Below are 16,534 nucleotides of genomic sequence, written 5' to 3'. Positions count from 1 at the left end.
CCACTGTGCGGAAGCTGACCAAAACAAAGCTCCGATTTGGAACCGGCTGTCCTCCATCACTGTTCTCCTTCAGTTGTACAAATACAGCACCATCTGATCCTTTTAATATTTATAACTTTTACTTATCAGAGAATATTAAAAACAGAAAAGGTGAGAAATCAAAATGTGTAAGAAACTAAAAGGACTTTGGAGAAAAAATGGCTTTAGAAAATAATTTGCCATTTAATTATGAAAGAGAGGAGAGAAAGGTCAGGTTCATATTTTGAACATCATAAATTGAATGGAAACAGACTTAACAAGGTAATTTTGTGCTGTGTCCATATTTTTAACTCATAATTAAACAAACAAAAACAAGTAACCCTAGCCTTCTTATTTAAGATTAATGAATGCACAGTCACAATAATGCAAGCCCTGAAAGCAAGATCGGATACATAATTTTCATACTGTAAAACCATTAGGACTCATATGACAAAATAAAAGCTTGCAACCTTCACAACCTATAGAGGACCCTTAAAATAGCAGTTTAATACAAGCCACAGCATCTCTCAGCATCTGCCTTCATCACAGGGTCCTCTGTGCTTACACACACGTCCACTCTCCCAGCAACACCACTTGGTGATCACTCGTAGAGATGCCATCCTTGTTAGAGATGCTCGCACTTTGCAGACAACATACATGTCTCTTTCTTATCTTCAGAAATGATGATAAGCTGCTTCGGCCCTCCTCATGCCCCTCTTTCTCCCCACCCAACTGCCCCCCAGTCCCTAGAGGGGTCGTTTCCACAGCAGCACCAATAACCAGTCTCTGCAGCGATAACAATAAAATTCATATATTCCACCCCTGAGGCCTCCACTATGCTGTGTACAGTTCAGCGCTGGGAGGTGGAATTGGGTGGCATGGGTGGCTGAACAGGCTACATCACTATTGGATGAGTTGGAGCAAAAGAGTGCCTCCTCCAGGGCAGTGGAGAGAATGACACATACCAGGGGCACACAAAACAACCAAAGGACAGTCAGGTGAGGACAAGCAATGCATGATCTGCTTTAAGAAATCACCATGCTGGCAGCAATCCAGAGGCAGTAATAGTTCTAGGAGACAATGAAGAAAAAAACTAAAAACTCTCTACAGAGAAGCAGCTACATTTAGCACCTATATTTTACAAGTCCATTACAGCTAGCATTGCACATCAAGGAGTTCAGCATACACACTAATGATTGTAATTAGGAGAAGTTGTTTATTTCTACACACAGGCACAGCACACTCTGTGAACACCTGTGTTGTGTGAATCATCAGACTGCATACAGGACACAATTTTAAGAGCTGATCTTGGGCAGCAAAAAAAAGAAAAAAAAAAGAAAGACAGAAAATATGAAGAGATTCTTGTTCGCATATGGTTTTTTGATCCATAGAGCTCAATTCTGCAGCCTGAGTACTGTTGACACACACAGCTCCACTGTTTTCCCATAAAAGAGCCAAAAATTACAACATAAATGGTACTTTAAACATACAATCTGGCAAAAAAGAAAACATTCCCCACAGGCACTACATTAATACAATGAGGCACCTGCAGTGTGAAATACAGATGGAGTCTTTTAAAATAGCCACCTGGTATTTTATTCACCTCCTTCACCCATTATAAAAATGCCAGGAGAAATTCTGCCATGCATCTAGAAAGTTCTTTAACATGTCAGCTGGGGGCTGAATCTAAGATTAGAATGCGTCAGGGAACCAGAGTATGCCTAAAGCATCATATACTGCATCACTGTGCACTTGCTACCGGTTTTATCCAAAATGCTTGATGAAAAGCAGAGGTAAAAAAAATAAATTCTTCAAACCAAAAAAAAATGTAATTTAATTGTGGACCAAGGTCAAGGGACAAGCGTAAAACACCTAAAGAGTCCCTGCACATCATAATATTCCTTCACAAAATTCTATAACTTCCAACACTGGAATCATCAGTTTACCACTGAGCACGATTTTCTCCACACATCATTTTAACAGTACAATGACGCCCCCTACTGGACGAGAGGAGGGTTTTGTTTTCTTTCCCCACTTGAAATACACCTATTTCACTGTAGGCTACCTCTTTAAAATGCTGAAAAGACTCAATGCACTAAAAATAAAATAAAAGTGGCAAAAGCAGAATTCCTCATCACCAAGGATAAAGGATAAAGCTCCCCATAACTAGAAAGATTAATTTTACAGACAACTTTTTAAAAAGTGTAAAAAGTAATTATACCAATAATTTATTTTTAATTAAACCATTCATTTAATCAATCATTCATTTAGGCTCAATCTTTTTTCATGCCTCAAAGAAAAAAACGTGCAAAGTCAGAACCATCAAGTTTTTTTTATCTAAGTAGCACATCATCTGACGCATGCACAGAACAGTCAAGAATTCAACAAAGGAGACTTCCACAGAAATGTATATGCTGCTAAAAATCTATTTAAGAGCCTTGATAAAAGAGCCTTGTTTTATAAGAACCACAAAGACAAATAACCTGTAATGCCAGTGCAATTCACATTTGTCTACATATTCACACTTGGCAAAAATGAACACACTATTCCCAGTTCATGGTTAATTAAAGACTGCAAAATTCTGACTGTGATTAATCATTTGTTATTCTAAACTGCTAAAATAACATTAAACAATTTGATATTACAATGACGAGTAAATAAAAAGGTATCCCTCTCACGATAATCAACAGAAACTGATAATAGAAATTGTTTTGCAATTGCTTAAAAACACACAATTCTGTATTTATGAAAGTTTAAGTAAAGGCCTTAAACTTACCTATGAGTTCAGTGGGATTTTTTTGCATGAAGTTTTCACATAATCTGATGAACATCTCTGTAGCTTCTGTGGTGGGACATTCCCCATGACTGTATAGGAAGAAAATTACATTACCCTGCATAACAACAAAAAATACTCCCATTCAAAGGGACTCAGAATGTCAAAAGTATGGAGAGAAAGAAAAAATACTAATTCATGACACCAGAGACATACCCTTTACACTGAAGTTTCACGTATTTGATGCCTTCTTTTTCAATCTCTGCTCGATCATAAAAGCGGGTGGTGTTGGTTAGATCAACCAGCAAGCCCATTTTCACCTGAAGACAAAAAATGGAAATGCACATACATGCATTACATATCAATTTTGTAACGGTATCTCATTCATTCACAATATACCTAATAGTCTTACAATTGGCAATGACAAATCCAGGGGTACAACAGAACATGGAAACACATACTGCAAGGAAAGTTCCAGCATACCTTCAGACTTTTTAGGTAATTGGACAGCATACTTGGATGGAACCGATTCTCCTCTGGAACTGTGCCGTCATATCTGGGCCCCAGCATGGTTTTCATCGGTAAAAATTTACCTACATAATAATTGAGTTGGAGGAGACAGAATGAAGTTTGTAATATACTCTTTAAATTATGGCATTAACAACACAAAAAGTCATGACAAAAATAGAGTCAACCAATGCCATTAAAAAACGTGAAAGCTATCTGAAGCAACTGTCCAGACGGGTCAAATGACGTTTTGACGTTGAACTGTTTGCTAACCTAATCTGGTGCGCACTAATCCAAAGCATTTCAGCAAACACGTCTTGTATTCAGTTGACTGCTTTGTCTTTTGATGCCACGATTCTAATGGCAAAATCTTAATTATACTGAATATGAATAACACAGTTGCTGTTTGTTTTTACACGTAGTGCAATACAGCTACATTTAGATAAAAACACAGCTAGCAAATTGGCTTGAAAAACATTTGCATTAACCAGTTGGAGCAGCTAATTTAGATGGCTAAGCTAGCCAGCCTAATACGTTGAAACTTGCTAGCTAGCTGTTTTGCTAGCCAGCTAACACGCTATCTACCACGGTGCAATGGTCGCAGCTTTGGTAGATTTTGTTTAATAGTAAGCGTAAGAAAGACGTGCTGCTTTTACAGAACATCCTTTACCTAATTGTAATCTACAACAGTAAACTAGCTAGCTAACTTTACTAATTATCTACAACATTACGATAGTATTCTAGCGCTGCAAATCTATTAACGTCAGCTAGCTGGGCATCTAAACCAACGTAGCTACCAATATTAGCTTACTCGGTAGCTGGCTAGCGAGCTCAGATGTTAACATTTGCTTAAAGTAATTTAACGGTTGCTCACCAGCTACAGGTTGGCCTCTTCTAGGGCAATTTAGCCATCGAGGAGGTGGTCCCGTATGTGACATGGTCTCCGACAGATGTTCTGGAGCGGTGTCGCAAATCAGTTACGTTAACTGGGTATATTCCTTTGAAACTGTAGGTTAGCTAGGTTAGCCAACTAGGCTAACGGAACATCGGTGAGACTCCGGAGATCAGCCCTCGAGCGCGGTCCTCTGGTCCCCTCGTGATCCGCTGCCTCGGCCTCCAAATAATAACTAGCAGTATTAGCAACTAGCCTCTTGCCAACAGCCTTGTTTATTAAAATATCGTGTCCAGTTTGCTTTCTCATCAAAATGTTCGCACTTCTAGTATAAATTAAAAGGAGCAAATTCCACGAAGAGCCCACTCACAGACCCACCATCTATACTACAAAGTAGTGATACAAAGCTCGAAAGATCGTTTCGAAACTGTGTCGAAACATCCGATGATCCGAAACATTAGTATGTCGATACGCTGTTTCAAAGCCTCCATCGAAATGGAACGGTCACGTGTGCGTTTGACGCACCACTGTTCTGTATTTGTTATGGTAAAGCAAGAAGTAACCAAATTTTAGATAATCCTGGTTTACAATAAAACTTTATTCGTTTACTGTATAATTTGGATGGGTAATGGATCGTTCAGGAGCACAAGCGATAAATAATGACGATGACAAAAAGTTCGCCTCAAAGGTTTTCTGAAGGAATCGACGCATAATTAAAGACCAACAACAAACCATTGGCAGTGGGAGTGATTAATTTCTAAGATGACGTCCTTTGATTTATAAGGGAACCAGTAGAGGGTGCTCAATGAGAGAATAAAGAGGCCTGTGTGAAATCTTCGAGGAAAGTCTATTGGCCTGCTTAAAAACAAAGCAACCGAACGAACAAATAGATTTAAAAAGCTTTAGAAGTTAAAAGGTCATAACTGCTGCTCTTTGTTTAAGACAGATATATGTGAACATTTGCCACAGACCGCAAATTAATTTTAATGGGGTTTTTTTTTTTGGTTTACTAATTTTATATTTGTCTAACTGAAGAATATACCATTGTGATGGTTGTTAGTGTTCTTTAGCATTGATCAAGAAATATACCAAGGCATAGTGAAGTTAGCACTCACACCCAGGGAGCATGTGTTTATCCAGCACAAACCATCCCCAAAGAAGGCACTTCATAAATACATTTTAAAGGTCCTGCATGAGTGTTGTCACCCTTCACTGGTCATCAGAAACAAACAAGACTTACTTTATTGGCCACAAAAAGAGGCAATACTCCATTTACATTTCTGCCCAGTTACAGTTACAATTCTTGCATTATCCCTGATCCAGTGCAGTAAAGGTCACGCCTACATTTACATTTATGGCATTTAGCTGACACTTTTATTCAAAGTGACTTACAATTATGACTGAATACAACTTGAGCAATTTAGGATTAAGGGCATTGCTCAGAGGCCCAGGAGCTTGCACAGGGGCCTACCTTACCAGAGTGTACTTGCTTGTAAGACCCTCTTACACACAAAGCCAGAGCATTAACTTTTCAAAATCCTTAAAACAGATCATTATGAACACAAATAAAGTGAAATACATGTGTAAAATAATATATGAATGAAATATAAAAGTATCACTACCACACCATCCAATAAAATAAAAGCTATAAGGCAAAGAGTAACTGCATATGGCATAATATTGAACTTCTATATGAGTAATAATTTCAAATATTGAACTGTGTCAATCAGAAATGTCATTAACCTATTAGCCCATTAATAAATTTTCTATATGACAATTTCATATAAACACTAGAAAACTAAATTATGGGTAAAAAAAAAACAAAACAAAAACTTGAGGACAATTTTCTAGAGATTTTGTAATCTAGAATGTGTAGACCTCATTTTCAACATGTATTGGGCAAGCACTCTAATGTTACTCATTAACACTGAATATCACCTTCTGTGTTTAATCCAAAGGAATAAAATATATATTTTACTGCAATGTATTGTCTGAGAATGGTGGTGTTTGAGGACAGGTGGCAATGAATGTCACCAGTCACAGTAAGATGGTGCTGGAGGTCGTGTGATAGGAGTTTCCCCCAGCAACACAGCACTAGTTGTTGCTTGGCAGATTTGCTGTAGCTTATCCAACCAGGCACCCTGAGCAGAAGAGTGCAAGTGCAACCAGCCAGCCTCCTCGAAGATCAGTATAGGAACAGAATGCAAATGTATCATTTTAGAAAGATGAAATACTAATGTGCTATTTTACCTCCTTGGGTGGTGGTGAGGAGGAACATTTAATGTTGTGTATTTTGTGGCTTACCCTTATGATCCGCCACTAAGTCTGACTCTAGTTTAAATAAGGGGAAATATAAAGAATAAATAATGTTTAAAAATTAAAACAAATAATAAATAACTTTTTAAAGAATAAATAACAAGTCCTAATAAGGCCGAATCAATACCCTGCATTTAGAACTCCATCAGCTTCCCATAAACAACCCAAGAAGTACATTGCTGTAAAGAAGTCTTTTAAAAAGTACATACATTTGAAAGAATTAGAAAATTAGAATAAAAGTCTGCCACCGGTTCCTTCCAAGAAAACCATCTTTTATTTACGTTAACAACGATAAGTCTATGTGAAGCATCTCAATCAGAAAGTAAGTGTATGTGTATTCCAGATGTTACGCTCTCCCTGCTAAGGAACTTCAGGGAGAAATGAGAAATTAAGCAAAGCACAATTGTTAGCAAAATGTTACAATGGTTTGAATTTTGTTGCAAGGTAAAACGTTTTGTAACGCGGTCAATAAAACAAAAGATTGAATAAAGACGTTAGGGTCACAAGTCCGTCTGTAGGCAAAACTTCGATTACGTAATGCACCGGATGGAATGGTCAATTTTGGAAATTCCACTCGTGCATCCTTTGTGACGTGGTTTCGATTATGGGAGGAGCGCCACGCTTTGTTGAACTTGACTGGCTTGAATTAACCCAGAGGCGTGCGTACTGGTAATTTTAAAGTGCTCTGGTCAACAAGTTTTATTTTTGCTAACTGAAAGTATTTTCTCGCGCAGCTATTGAGAAGAAAATGCATTAGTACTATTGTATATGAAAAGTGCAAGACATAAATAGTCTGTCGAGTTAAGGTACACGTTAAGTAGCTAGCTTCAATTTTCAGGCGTTAATGAAACTTTCCTTCGATACTGATAGCTATTTAGCTACCTTTTTTTACTTATAGCTTTTTATTTGATCTGTTTTGAGAAACAAAGGACTTTGTTATTCCCTCTTGTTTTCCTTTGTTCTCCGGTGGGCGTGTTTGTCTGTGGTTCGACGACCAGGAAGTTGCGAGCATCTGCGCCATTTCAGAAGACGGACCTAGCTGCGCCATCTCGACGGAAACTTTTGTGTTATTCTTGCCTCTCGTCGGTTTCAGTAACAACGGAATCGGCAGTTATTGCTAAAGATTTCGACAGAGTTATTCTTGCCTTCAAGAAAAACAGCCCAGCATTTCGGGAACTCCTAAATGCGTTTTTTCGTCGCCAGGAATACTATTAGCCAGCTGGCTAACTATAGTGTAGCAACAAAACTTGCTAGCTAGCTAGCCCCTTTAATTTGGAGTTGTTCATCAGTGTAGCTAACCGTTGAGTTGGCTAGTCATTTAGATATCAATATTTAATTCTGGCCTTCAATGTATCCACCCATACCACCGTACGGTGGCTTTGGTATCATGCTGGGCGAAACACTCGGTCATCATATCGAATCAAGTCTCGACAACGTCGAGAACAACAAACCATCGATTCTGGCTTCTCCCCGCGTCGGAAGCAACCTTAACAAATCAAGACAAGCTCTGTTCAAAAAAGGAGGTCGCAGAGTTCGCATGACGACAGGTCTCCAAGGCAAACATCAAGCCCAAGTTCACCAGAAACAGTCGCTGCTGAGAAACAATCCCGCGCGTTTGGCGGACATCAACAACAACAACAACACCGCCTTTAAAGCCAGGTCCAAATCTCCCGCAACGACGAATGCGGAGCTTCCGTCCAACCGCACCGCAGGGAGTACGGCAGTACATTTAAAAACAGGGTCCAAAAAAGAGGTGAATAAAGCTGCGCACCGTCTAATCTTTTATCCTAGCAGTCGTTTCAGTTACTCTAAGGTCATGGTGTTCTTGCGTTGAAATTATTTTGCAGAAGAAAATTGGTCAACGAACCAGTTCATGAACTGGCAACGTAATGGCCAGATGTACTTTTATGGTTGTCATAGATGTGTAACCTATTTTCATAGGTGTTTATCGTGGTTCGTTGTTGATTTGCAGCCAAATAAGGCATTATAACAGGCTACCCAAGCCTTTGTTGTTGTGTAAGTAGAAGCTTGTCGCCTGTATTGGACTACTTGGTTCCGCGTCCTGTATAAGCGGGACAACCGTGGAAAAAATCGACGTCATCAACTTCCGTAATCAGGGTCATGTGCAGAACGGTGTTGGGTTGTACGACGCTTGACGAACATACGTTTCCGCCCTCGGTTAATATAATTCATTTATAATATGCTTGTTTATATTCAACCCGACCGTGACGGTGCATAGGGGACTGGACCTACGTGCAAGTCCTTTTTGGTGTGCATTTAAAAAAGTGCAGTTAGACTTATCAGTTTAGAACCAATTTGTTTTTCTTATCTGCTTTGTGATTCTCACGTTCTGGTTCATTCCTTTGTCCTCAGCTGCTGAAATCCAAAACAGGAAGAGTGGAAAGAGGAAGCCTGTCGAATGGGCAGTCTGTCCATGGTCTGCACAAACACGAGCAGCATGCTCCTAACCTGAAAGCGCGCGTCCAGAAGAGCAGACCCACCAACGTGCCCGTGGTTGACCCATCAGCGAGTTGCTGTGAGAGCGACAGCACCAGCGAGAAAGGTCACGGGAGCCCCCTGTCACTCCTCCCATCCACCCGCAGGGAAGGGAAGAGGCCCCTGAGCTCGGCGGACACTCCCGGCAAAGCCGGCTTGTGTCTGACCGATTCTTCAACCGAAGAGAGTATCAGAGATGGGGAGAAGACATATGCTGGAGCCAAGTTCAGTGAGCCACCGTCTCCGAGTGTGCTGCCCAAACCGCCCAGTCACTGGGTGGGCGAGAGCGGGCCCAAGCATTCCGACAGCAACAGGGAGCAGATGTCCGTGCACCTAAAAACACTGCTCAAGGTCCAAGCCAAGCAATAACCTTTGAGTAGGAAAAAAATCCTCATCTGAACTCTAAACTGACGCCTGCACACCTTAATAATAAATTGGCATTGGACAGTAAAGGAATGGAAACATAGTTTGTTGCAACAGGAAGTATTGAGTTTTTACCGTAATGTAAAAAAAAATGTCTTGCTTTTGTGTTGATGAAGCGGCCTTGTGTTGTTTTTTTTGTTTTTGTTTTTTTAAACAAACTTGTGTAAATACTGTAAGACATGTAATATATGTGTATATTTTTTTGATGTTATTTTAACATAAGAGTAAATTTAGTTTTGTTACTGAGGCTTATTAGTCATTTGATGACAGTCATCATGGTACATCATGATCTGGTGGTATGCTTTTTTAAAGTGTACTGATAAGCTACAGGAGCCATTTGGGACACTGCATTTAAGAGGTCTGCTTACAATTTTGCACAAGACTGAAAAACCAACACGGGTCCCATGGAGGTGTGAGAAATGACAAGAGTGTGGTGATGTACGGTTCCGTGAACCCACCCACACGTCTTATGGCTGCTATGCTCAAGGGCCCCGTGCAGAGAGCCCGTGTGAGTCTACGACGGGTCTGCCCTGGCCAGTGAGGTGTGGCGATCAACTGAGGAAATGTGAAAGTCCAAACGAAAGGACTCTGGTTTCATATGAGGTACACTGCCTACAACCGAAACTAAATGGACAAATAGCAAACATGCAGTCCTGAAAAACTCATGGTTCTTTCCTCATCTGCAAGCACTGATCTATTTTGTCTTGGGTAAGGGCACTTTTTATTGTTATTTTTATGCTCTTTTCCATAGCCAGTGCAGTCCTTATCCTGGTTTCTTCAAACGAATGTTGTCATATTGAGCATGGTGTTTACTGAGGGAGAGCGGTTTGATGTCATGAAGTGTTTACTGCGGGAGAGAAGGGTTGGGCGTCCTGATGTGTTTTCCTGTCTGTAAGAAAGCCAGGCAACTACCAGCATCTTTTTTTCCTCTTCATTTTTGTCACACAGCTTAAGACATTTTTGCATTACCCAAACCCAACACTTTTTTTGTTGCAACAATAATTGTTTTCAGACTTTTGACTGCAGTATGTTTTAACCTAAAAAAACAAATTTGCATTCCCATTTATCTAATTGGTTAAGGAAACATTCTGATTTGTTTCATTTTTTAAAACTGAAAATAAGTAAATAAAGAATTTGGCCACCCCCTTATGTCAGAATTGTTTGGCTTTTTTTTTTTTTTTTTTTTTTACAATTTTTCTTGTTGGCTCTTCCTACTATCAAATACCTATATGTGCTCTGCTAAGACAGGAGGATAAAAGAGTGGCTTTAATTAGGAAGTGACATAATATTACACCATTTGCAGCAGTTATGCAGCATTGAGCTTCAGTCCATTCCCATTAGTTACCAAAGCGCTTTGTGCTTTGCTCTTCCCCAGAATGCTGTTGTGGAGTGGTGTTCTACTACAGACATAAGATTATACAACACCCAGGTACTGCCAACGCAGTGGTGCACTGTTGCATAATATTCTGCCCTGCTCCAGTTTACAATGTCTTGACTGGATTAGCACTCTACCTATGGCAGAGCTGTCATGTGCCAGCCCTGGAATCCTGATTCAGCGCATGAAGTGCTTTAATAATGAACAAATCAGATAAGTTGAACCAGAGGCTGGATCTTTGCTCTCCTGCCCAACTATTCTAATGTGGACAAACGGAAACCCCTTCACCACTACCTGCTTTAAATCAGGTACCCTTTCCATTAATAAGATGTTATTTCAACTTCTATTTATGTATTTCCCACTCATTACAGGACAGCAACAAGGAATGGTTTGTTTCAGTATTGTTAATCTACTTAAATTTTTGATGACCCTGAGATATGGTATGCAGTCCATCAGACTCCACTGCCCACAATGCCCAGCTAGTGGCAACAGCTCACATTACTGACAGTAGTCAGCCCCCACTGCTGAGGACTATCTTATCAGAGTTTGCTTAGGCATTTATGATCATTGTGTTGTAATCGATTTACTGACCTATAAACTTGAGCAATCTCAAGAACTGCTCATTGACCTTTTGTCATCTTGGGTTCATTTTTTTCTTGTTCGTTGAAGTGTAAGCAGCACCTTGCAAGAAGAAATGTCTGGGAATATCCAAGCATTGAAGCAGCAGGTCTGCAGTGCCATTGACGAAGCAAAAGACAAGCTTCATCAGTTAGGATCAGACATATGGCGTTGCCCCGAGCTAGCATATGAAGAGAAACAGGCTCACGACACACTGGTCTGTTTTTTCAAAGAAGAATCTGGATGGAGCGTCGAGCCACGATTTAAACTTGAAACTGCCTTTCGCGCCTCATGGGAAAGAGTGGGTGGTAAAGATGGCAGCCCTACAGTAAACATCGGATTCCTGTGTGAGTATGACGCTCTTCCCGGAATAGGACACGCCTGCGGCCACAACCTGATAGCAGAGGCTGGAGTTGCTGCAGCTGTCGGCCTCAAGGCCGCTGTGGAAAGCATTCCAGAATGCCCCATGCATGTAAAGGTGCGCCTTTGTAGATAAAATCTTCACACTGATAAATGCACAAATATGGTGCACTATATTATAAGTAATATTAAAATATATTTGTATCATTGTTATACATATTTAATTATGAAATGTGCATGTTAGAAGAAAATGTACAGAGTGTATAGTAATGGGCAATTGTTGAACTGTCAGGTGACTGTTCTGGGGACCCCAGCCGAAGAAGATGGAGGCGGAAAGATTGATATGTTGCAGGATGGGGCCTTTGAGGGCCTGGATGTCGTATTAATGGTGCACCCCTCTCAGGAGGACGCTACTTATCTCCCAACTGTGGCCGTACATGAGTACGCTCGACTACACACTGCGAATGTTACATTCACCCCAACTACCATTTTAAATTTTACTTAGGCCCATGTGTAGAAATGTTATTTCTCTAATATGTATTAATTGTGTTATTTCTGTGTTGTGGGTTAGTTTAATATTATGGGCTAGTTTTGAAATCTTTCAATGTACTATTCCCTTTGACTCGCAGACATTGTAAACAAACGCCTTGTTTGTTTTTGGGATAAGTTGTGATCCAGTACCGGGAGTGAGGCTCCACTTTCAGCCTGCATGCCAGTGCTATCACGGTGCTGCAGTGAGTGATCTGCTCCCAGAATAGATTACAGGAAAAGCAGCCCTACGTAGGCATTAGTGCGGCAGAGGTGCTTTTGTGAAGGAGTTACAACTATTACAGATGAAAGGAGTCTGGCGCCAAATCCGGCATGTTCGGTGTTCGATGATTTGAGCGCAACTAACCCAGTCACATGTTTAAATATCTAGCGCTCACGAGTCGGCGGGTTTGCGTAGAACTTGGTTATCTCAGCATTTCGGCGTCGTAACTGGTGTCACGTATTACTCTACAGCGTAGTGGTGAGGTACCATGGACGTGCATCTCACGCTGCCGCGTATCCCTGGGAGGGCGTGAATGCACTGGATGCAGCCGTGCTGGCCTACAGTAACCTCTCGGTGCTCCGCCAGCAGTTTCGGCCGGACTGGAGGATGCACGGTGAGCAACGGCAGTGGGAGGTTAAGCATACCTGCTAATCTGAAAGGATGTTAATAATCTCCAAATGTACAAACCGTTGCGCTGCAAGCAACTCGCCTGTAAAATACGATATAAATTAGAAAATTAGGTAAGTACCGCAGTGAAGTTAATCTAGGGTTAGTAATTCTAAATTATTTCGTCTATATCCATGATGCAATGACTTGGGCCACCTGTAATTCCTGCAAACTTCGGAGTTTTCTAAAGTTTATTCATTCAAAAGATGTTCACTTAGATGAGAGAACACTGGATCAAAGCGATCAGGCTGATTTTCAAAAAACAAAAATCAGTTATAATTTTGTCTGTAACTGGCTCGTGAAGGCCTCAAATATCGAAAGTGAAAGTAAGTACAATATAACAGCAGTGCACATAACGTCAGAAACTGATCACGTAGAAAGAGGAAAGAAGGCTTAAAGCAACCTCCCTGAATTGTGAAAGATTTCACGATTGAAAGATTTCGCAATTCAGTTTTTTCCTGCTAGCCAGTGAGAGAGACAGAGAGAGAGAGAGTGTGTGTGTGTGTGTGTGTGTGTTAACCTTGCTGCTTGCTGTCTGGAGTGCTGAATCGGACCATCTGACTCAGAGGTGGTGACAGGGTTTCTGTGGATGTTGGAGGGTGGCATGAACCCTTAGCCCAGTATACTTTGTCATTAGCCATGTTATTTCACCTTCTTTGGGCATGACCTGATATGTGAAATCATTCACAAATAGATTATATTTACCCTTTACCCTTATAGTTATTTGAGATTGTGTAACCTATAAATAAGTGGTTTCAGTCTTTTTATTTGAAAAACAAACATGACTTGATTCAGAGTGACATTCTTTGAGAAAATGTTAAATGCTAGTTAGGCAGCTCGCTTAGACATTGCAGATGTGCATTTCTAAACTTTCGTCTCTCCCTTAGGCATCATAAAACATGGGGGTGTGAAACCCAACATAATACCTGACTACAGCGAGCTGGAGTATTATTTACGCACCCCCACCCACCAAGACCTTGCTACTATCAAAGGCAAAGCCGAAGCCTGCTTTCGAGCTGCTGCCATGGCAACAGGCTGTGAGGTCTGTTCACCAATCCATAATAAAACATTAGTTTTTATATTATATAGTTCTATATTATTTAGTTCTATATTATAATTAGATCAGTGGGTCGGTTAGTGCGGTATGCTTGTCGCTCTCTTGTTTGACCATGTAAATAGAAAATACTCTTCTATCAGAGTGAGGAATAACCTATTCACTGCAAGTGCTCTTTACACTTTTGGCTACGATCTCCTATGTTAACACGTGGATACACAAACGTGGGTAGTTTTGTTATCATTTCTTCTTGTTGTTGTTCAACAAGCACTGAGAGGGCACAACGAACTGGATGGAATCCTTGTATGAAAACCACAGACATCACTGTGATTTTTGATTGTATTTAGTAAATAATTACACATAAATGCTGTAATAACATCAACAAAAAAGACAAAACTGTCAGATATGGACAAATAGCAGTTACATAGGGGGAACGTAATAACAACTGTACTGCACCTTGAATTAAAGTAGCTAGTTTGGAACATGTGTCTTGAAGGTTGAGCTTCAGTTTGCAAAGAACGAATATTATGAAATCCTGAGGCTCCAGACTCTGGAAGACCTGTATGAGGAGAATGGAAAAGTTCTTGGTATGAAGTTTGTCACAGAAGATTCCTCTGGTAAGAAAATAAGGCAACTTGTGGCAATTTATGGTAACTTATGGACATGCTTCTCTTTTGAGTGAGATAACTTGTCAAAGACAAAATGGCATTTAATTTCACTGTAATTTTAGGCTCTACAGATTTTGGCAACGTTACCTTTGCTGTCCCAGGGATTCACCCTTATTTCTACATCGGATCCAATGCATTGAGTCATACTGAAGAATACACAGCTGCTTCTGGTGAGTCTGAAAAAAAAGTAGGAAACAACGCCCCCTGCCAGCATAATATTATGTGTGTCCCAGCACCTCTAGTAGGAGAGTGCAGATTATTAAAATGCCTCAAGACAACTAATACAAGTTTAAACAAAGCAAAAAGATTTGAAAATCATCTGTTTTGGATTATTATATGGTGTGGATCCAGAGCCATTGTTTGTGATTAAAACAAAACAAAACCCAAACCTCTAATCTAGTTACAGTGCAAAAGTTTTAAGGTCAGAAATTGAAGTGGATATTGTGGGGCACATTTTAGAGCAGTAACACATTACCTGGAGCCTTTTATTCTTAGTTGCCTTCTTTCTAAAATAAAATTCATCTCACTTTCATATCTTGCCCTTGGTGTATAATACTGTCTGTGCCATGGTGCTCTCAGGTGCGATGGAAGCTCAGTTCTTTACCCTGCGTGCCGCCAAAGCCATGGCCATGACAGCCGTGGATGTGCTCTTCCAACCAGGGGTCCTGGCCAGCATCCGGCAGGAGTTCACAGAGGCCACAAGTGGCGTGGAAAGAAGCTTGAGAGCCCTGCGCCAAGGTCTAGACAAGCGGCAGCCACGCAAATGCCCGGTTCAGCCACCTGCCGAATCCTAAGGTGCAGCATTTAGGAGCACTGGCTTTTCTTCCTCTTAGCCTGCATTCACCCATCCCCTTGGTCTCTGCAGTAAAATGGTTCTTAATGCAACTGAATATTTTTGTGTGTTGTTAATAGCAGGCAAAATAAAAATGTGACAATTAGAGCCAGCAAGTTTGATGCACATAGAGAAAATATTATTACAGTAGAAAGCAAAGAATGAATGTCAATTTAATTCGGTTAATGTTGTATAATCATATAGAACGTTGTTCATGCATATCAAGAGCAAATACCAAATGCACTTGTTATTTTACTGAGCCAGAGAAGAGTATATAAGAAAGGCAAAAATACAAAAGCTGTTTCCTGATTTCACACAACTGATTTAAATCTCCAATAAAGTTTTAATTCTGTAACACCAATATGTATATATGCATTGATACTTTGTTTAAGGGGGCCAAATTCATGCAGGGATAATAATAAAGAATATAACAAAGACATTTTTCAAAGGAAGCCACAGTATATTTTGCTTAGTGTATTCACAGATATAAATAAACCATACACCCCTACCCCTATATTAGAAACACATCCTTTTTATAAGAATCTTAATGGTGTATAGTTAGAGGTTATAGCACACTTGATATTCGTTTTCTTCCACCATAGGGCTACTGTTCGCTGGACATTTTTGGGTGGCAATCTTTCTAAACTCAGCAGTGACACCAACACTTCTGTGCCCAATATATTTACACCAGCTACAGTTCGCAATGCCATGCAACTACTGTGCCACTGTCACTGCTGGTCCAACACCCAAGAAATATCTGCACAGCAATCATCAGGCGGTCAGGGACAACAGTGACATGTCACACCGTGGCAGCAGGTTACGATTTTGCACCTCTACTGTGTGCCTATTAGCAACACAGTGGTGTAGGTGCAAGGTACGTGTTCCTAATAAAGTGTCTGGTCAATGTATATTTGGTACTGCTTTTTTACTATCTTCAGATGCATTACAACGACAGAGGTTTGAAAGAGTTTCTAGCTGCTCTATTTGTCATTTTTTTTTACATA

The 16,534-nt window shown here is 40.3% G+C and overlaps 3 protein-coding genes across 5 annotated transcripts in view; 2 read left to right on the top strand and 1 right to left on the bottom strand.

Annotated features, from left to right (window-relative positions):
- The window catches only part of rngtt (RNA guanylyltransferase and 5'-phosphatase), a 76,303-nt gene extending 71,411 nt beyond the window's left edge, over window positions 1–4,892 (bottom strand). Inside the window, exons 1-4 of one of the 2 annotated variants that reach the window (XM_027029928.2) lie at window positions 4,173–4,892; window positions 3,275–3,384; window positions 3,008–3,111; window positions 2,795–2,883 (exon numbers count right to left, since the gene is read on the bottom strand). In XM_027029928.2, coding sequence (XP_026885729.1) covers window positions 2,795–2,883; window positions 3,008–3,111; window positions 3,275–3,384; window positions 4,173–4,236 — 367 coding nt within the window. In that variant the 5' untranslated portion in view covers window positions 4,237–4,892. The remainder of the gene's footprint in view (window positions 1–2,794; window positions 2,884–3,007; window positions 3,112–3,274; window positions 3,385–4,172) is intronic. The other variant, XM_027029927.2, reaches the window with a different exon arrangement.
- Window positions 4,893–7,145: 2,253 nt separating this feature from the next.
- On the top strand, window positions 7,146–10,574 carry pnrc1 (proline-rich nuclear receptor coactivator 1). Its single transcript, XM_027029936.2, has 2 exons — window positions 7,146–8,259; window positions 8,880–10,574. The coding sequence occupies exons 1-2, from the start codon at window positions 7,855–7,857 to the stop codon at window positions 9,369–9,371; spliced, it is 897 nt and encodes a 298-aa protein (XP_026885737.2). The 5' UTR covers window positions 7,146–7,854; the 3' UTR covers window positions 9,372–10,574.
- Window positions 10,575–10,633: 59 nt separating this feature from the next.
- On the top strand, window positions 10,634–16,438 carry LOC113590002 (peptidase M20 domain-containing protein 2). 2 transcript variants are annotated; one of them, XM_027029931.2, is made up of 8 exons: window positions 10,634–11,108; window positions 11,470–11,896; window positions 12,071–12,219; window positions 12,781–12,923; window positions 13,864–14,018; window positions 14,527–14,647; window positions 14,761–14,868; window positions 15,278–15,891. In XM_027029931.2, exons 2-8 carry the CDS (start codon window positions 11,495–11,497, stop codon window positions 15,490–15,492), a joined length of 1,293 nt encoding a protein of 430 aa, XP_026885732.2. In that variant the 5' UTR covers window positions 10,634–11,108; window positions 11,470–11,494; the 3' UTR covers window positions 15,493–15,891. The 2 variants fall into 2 exon arrangements, with proteins under 2 accessions (XP_026885732.2, XP_026885733.2); XM_027029932.2 differs by lacking the exon at window positions 10,634–11,108 and adding an exon at window positions 16,133–16,438 and having other exon boundaries at window positions 11,183–11,896; window positions 15,278–15,493.
- The last annotated feature ends 96 nt before the right edge of the window (window positions 16,439–16,534 follow it).

This window comes from Electrophorus electricus, chromosome 8, assembly GCF_013358815.1.
Source record: "Electrophorus electricus isolate fEleEle1 chromosome 8, fEleEle1.pri, whole genome shotgun sequence".
NCBI classification, from domain to species: Eukaryota; Metazoa; Chordata; class Actinopteri; order Gymnotiformes; family Gymnotidae; genus Electrophorus; species Electrophorus electricus.
Note: the sequence above shows the minus strand (reverse complement) of the source record. Positions and strands in the feature narration are given on the sequence as shown.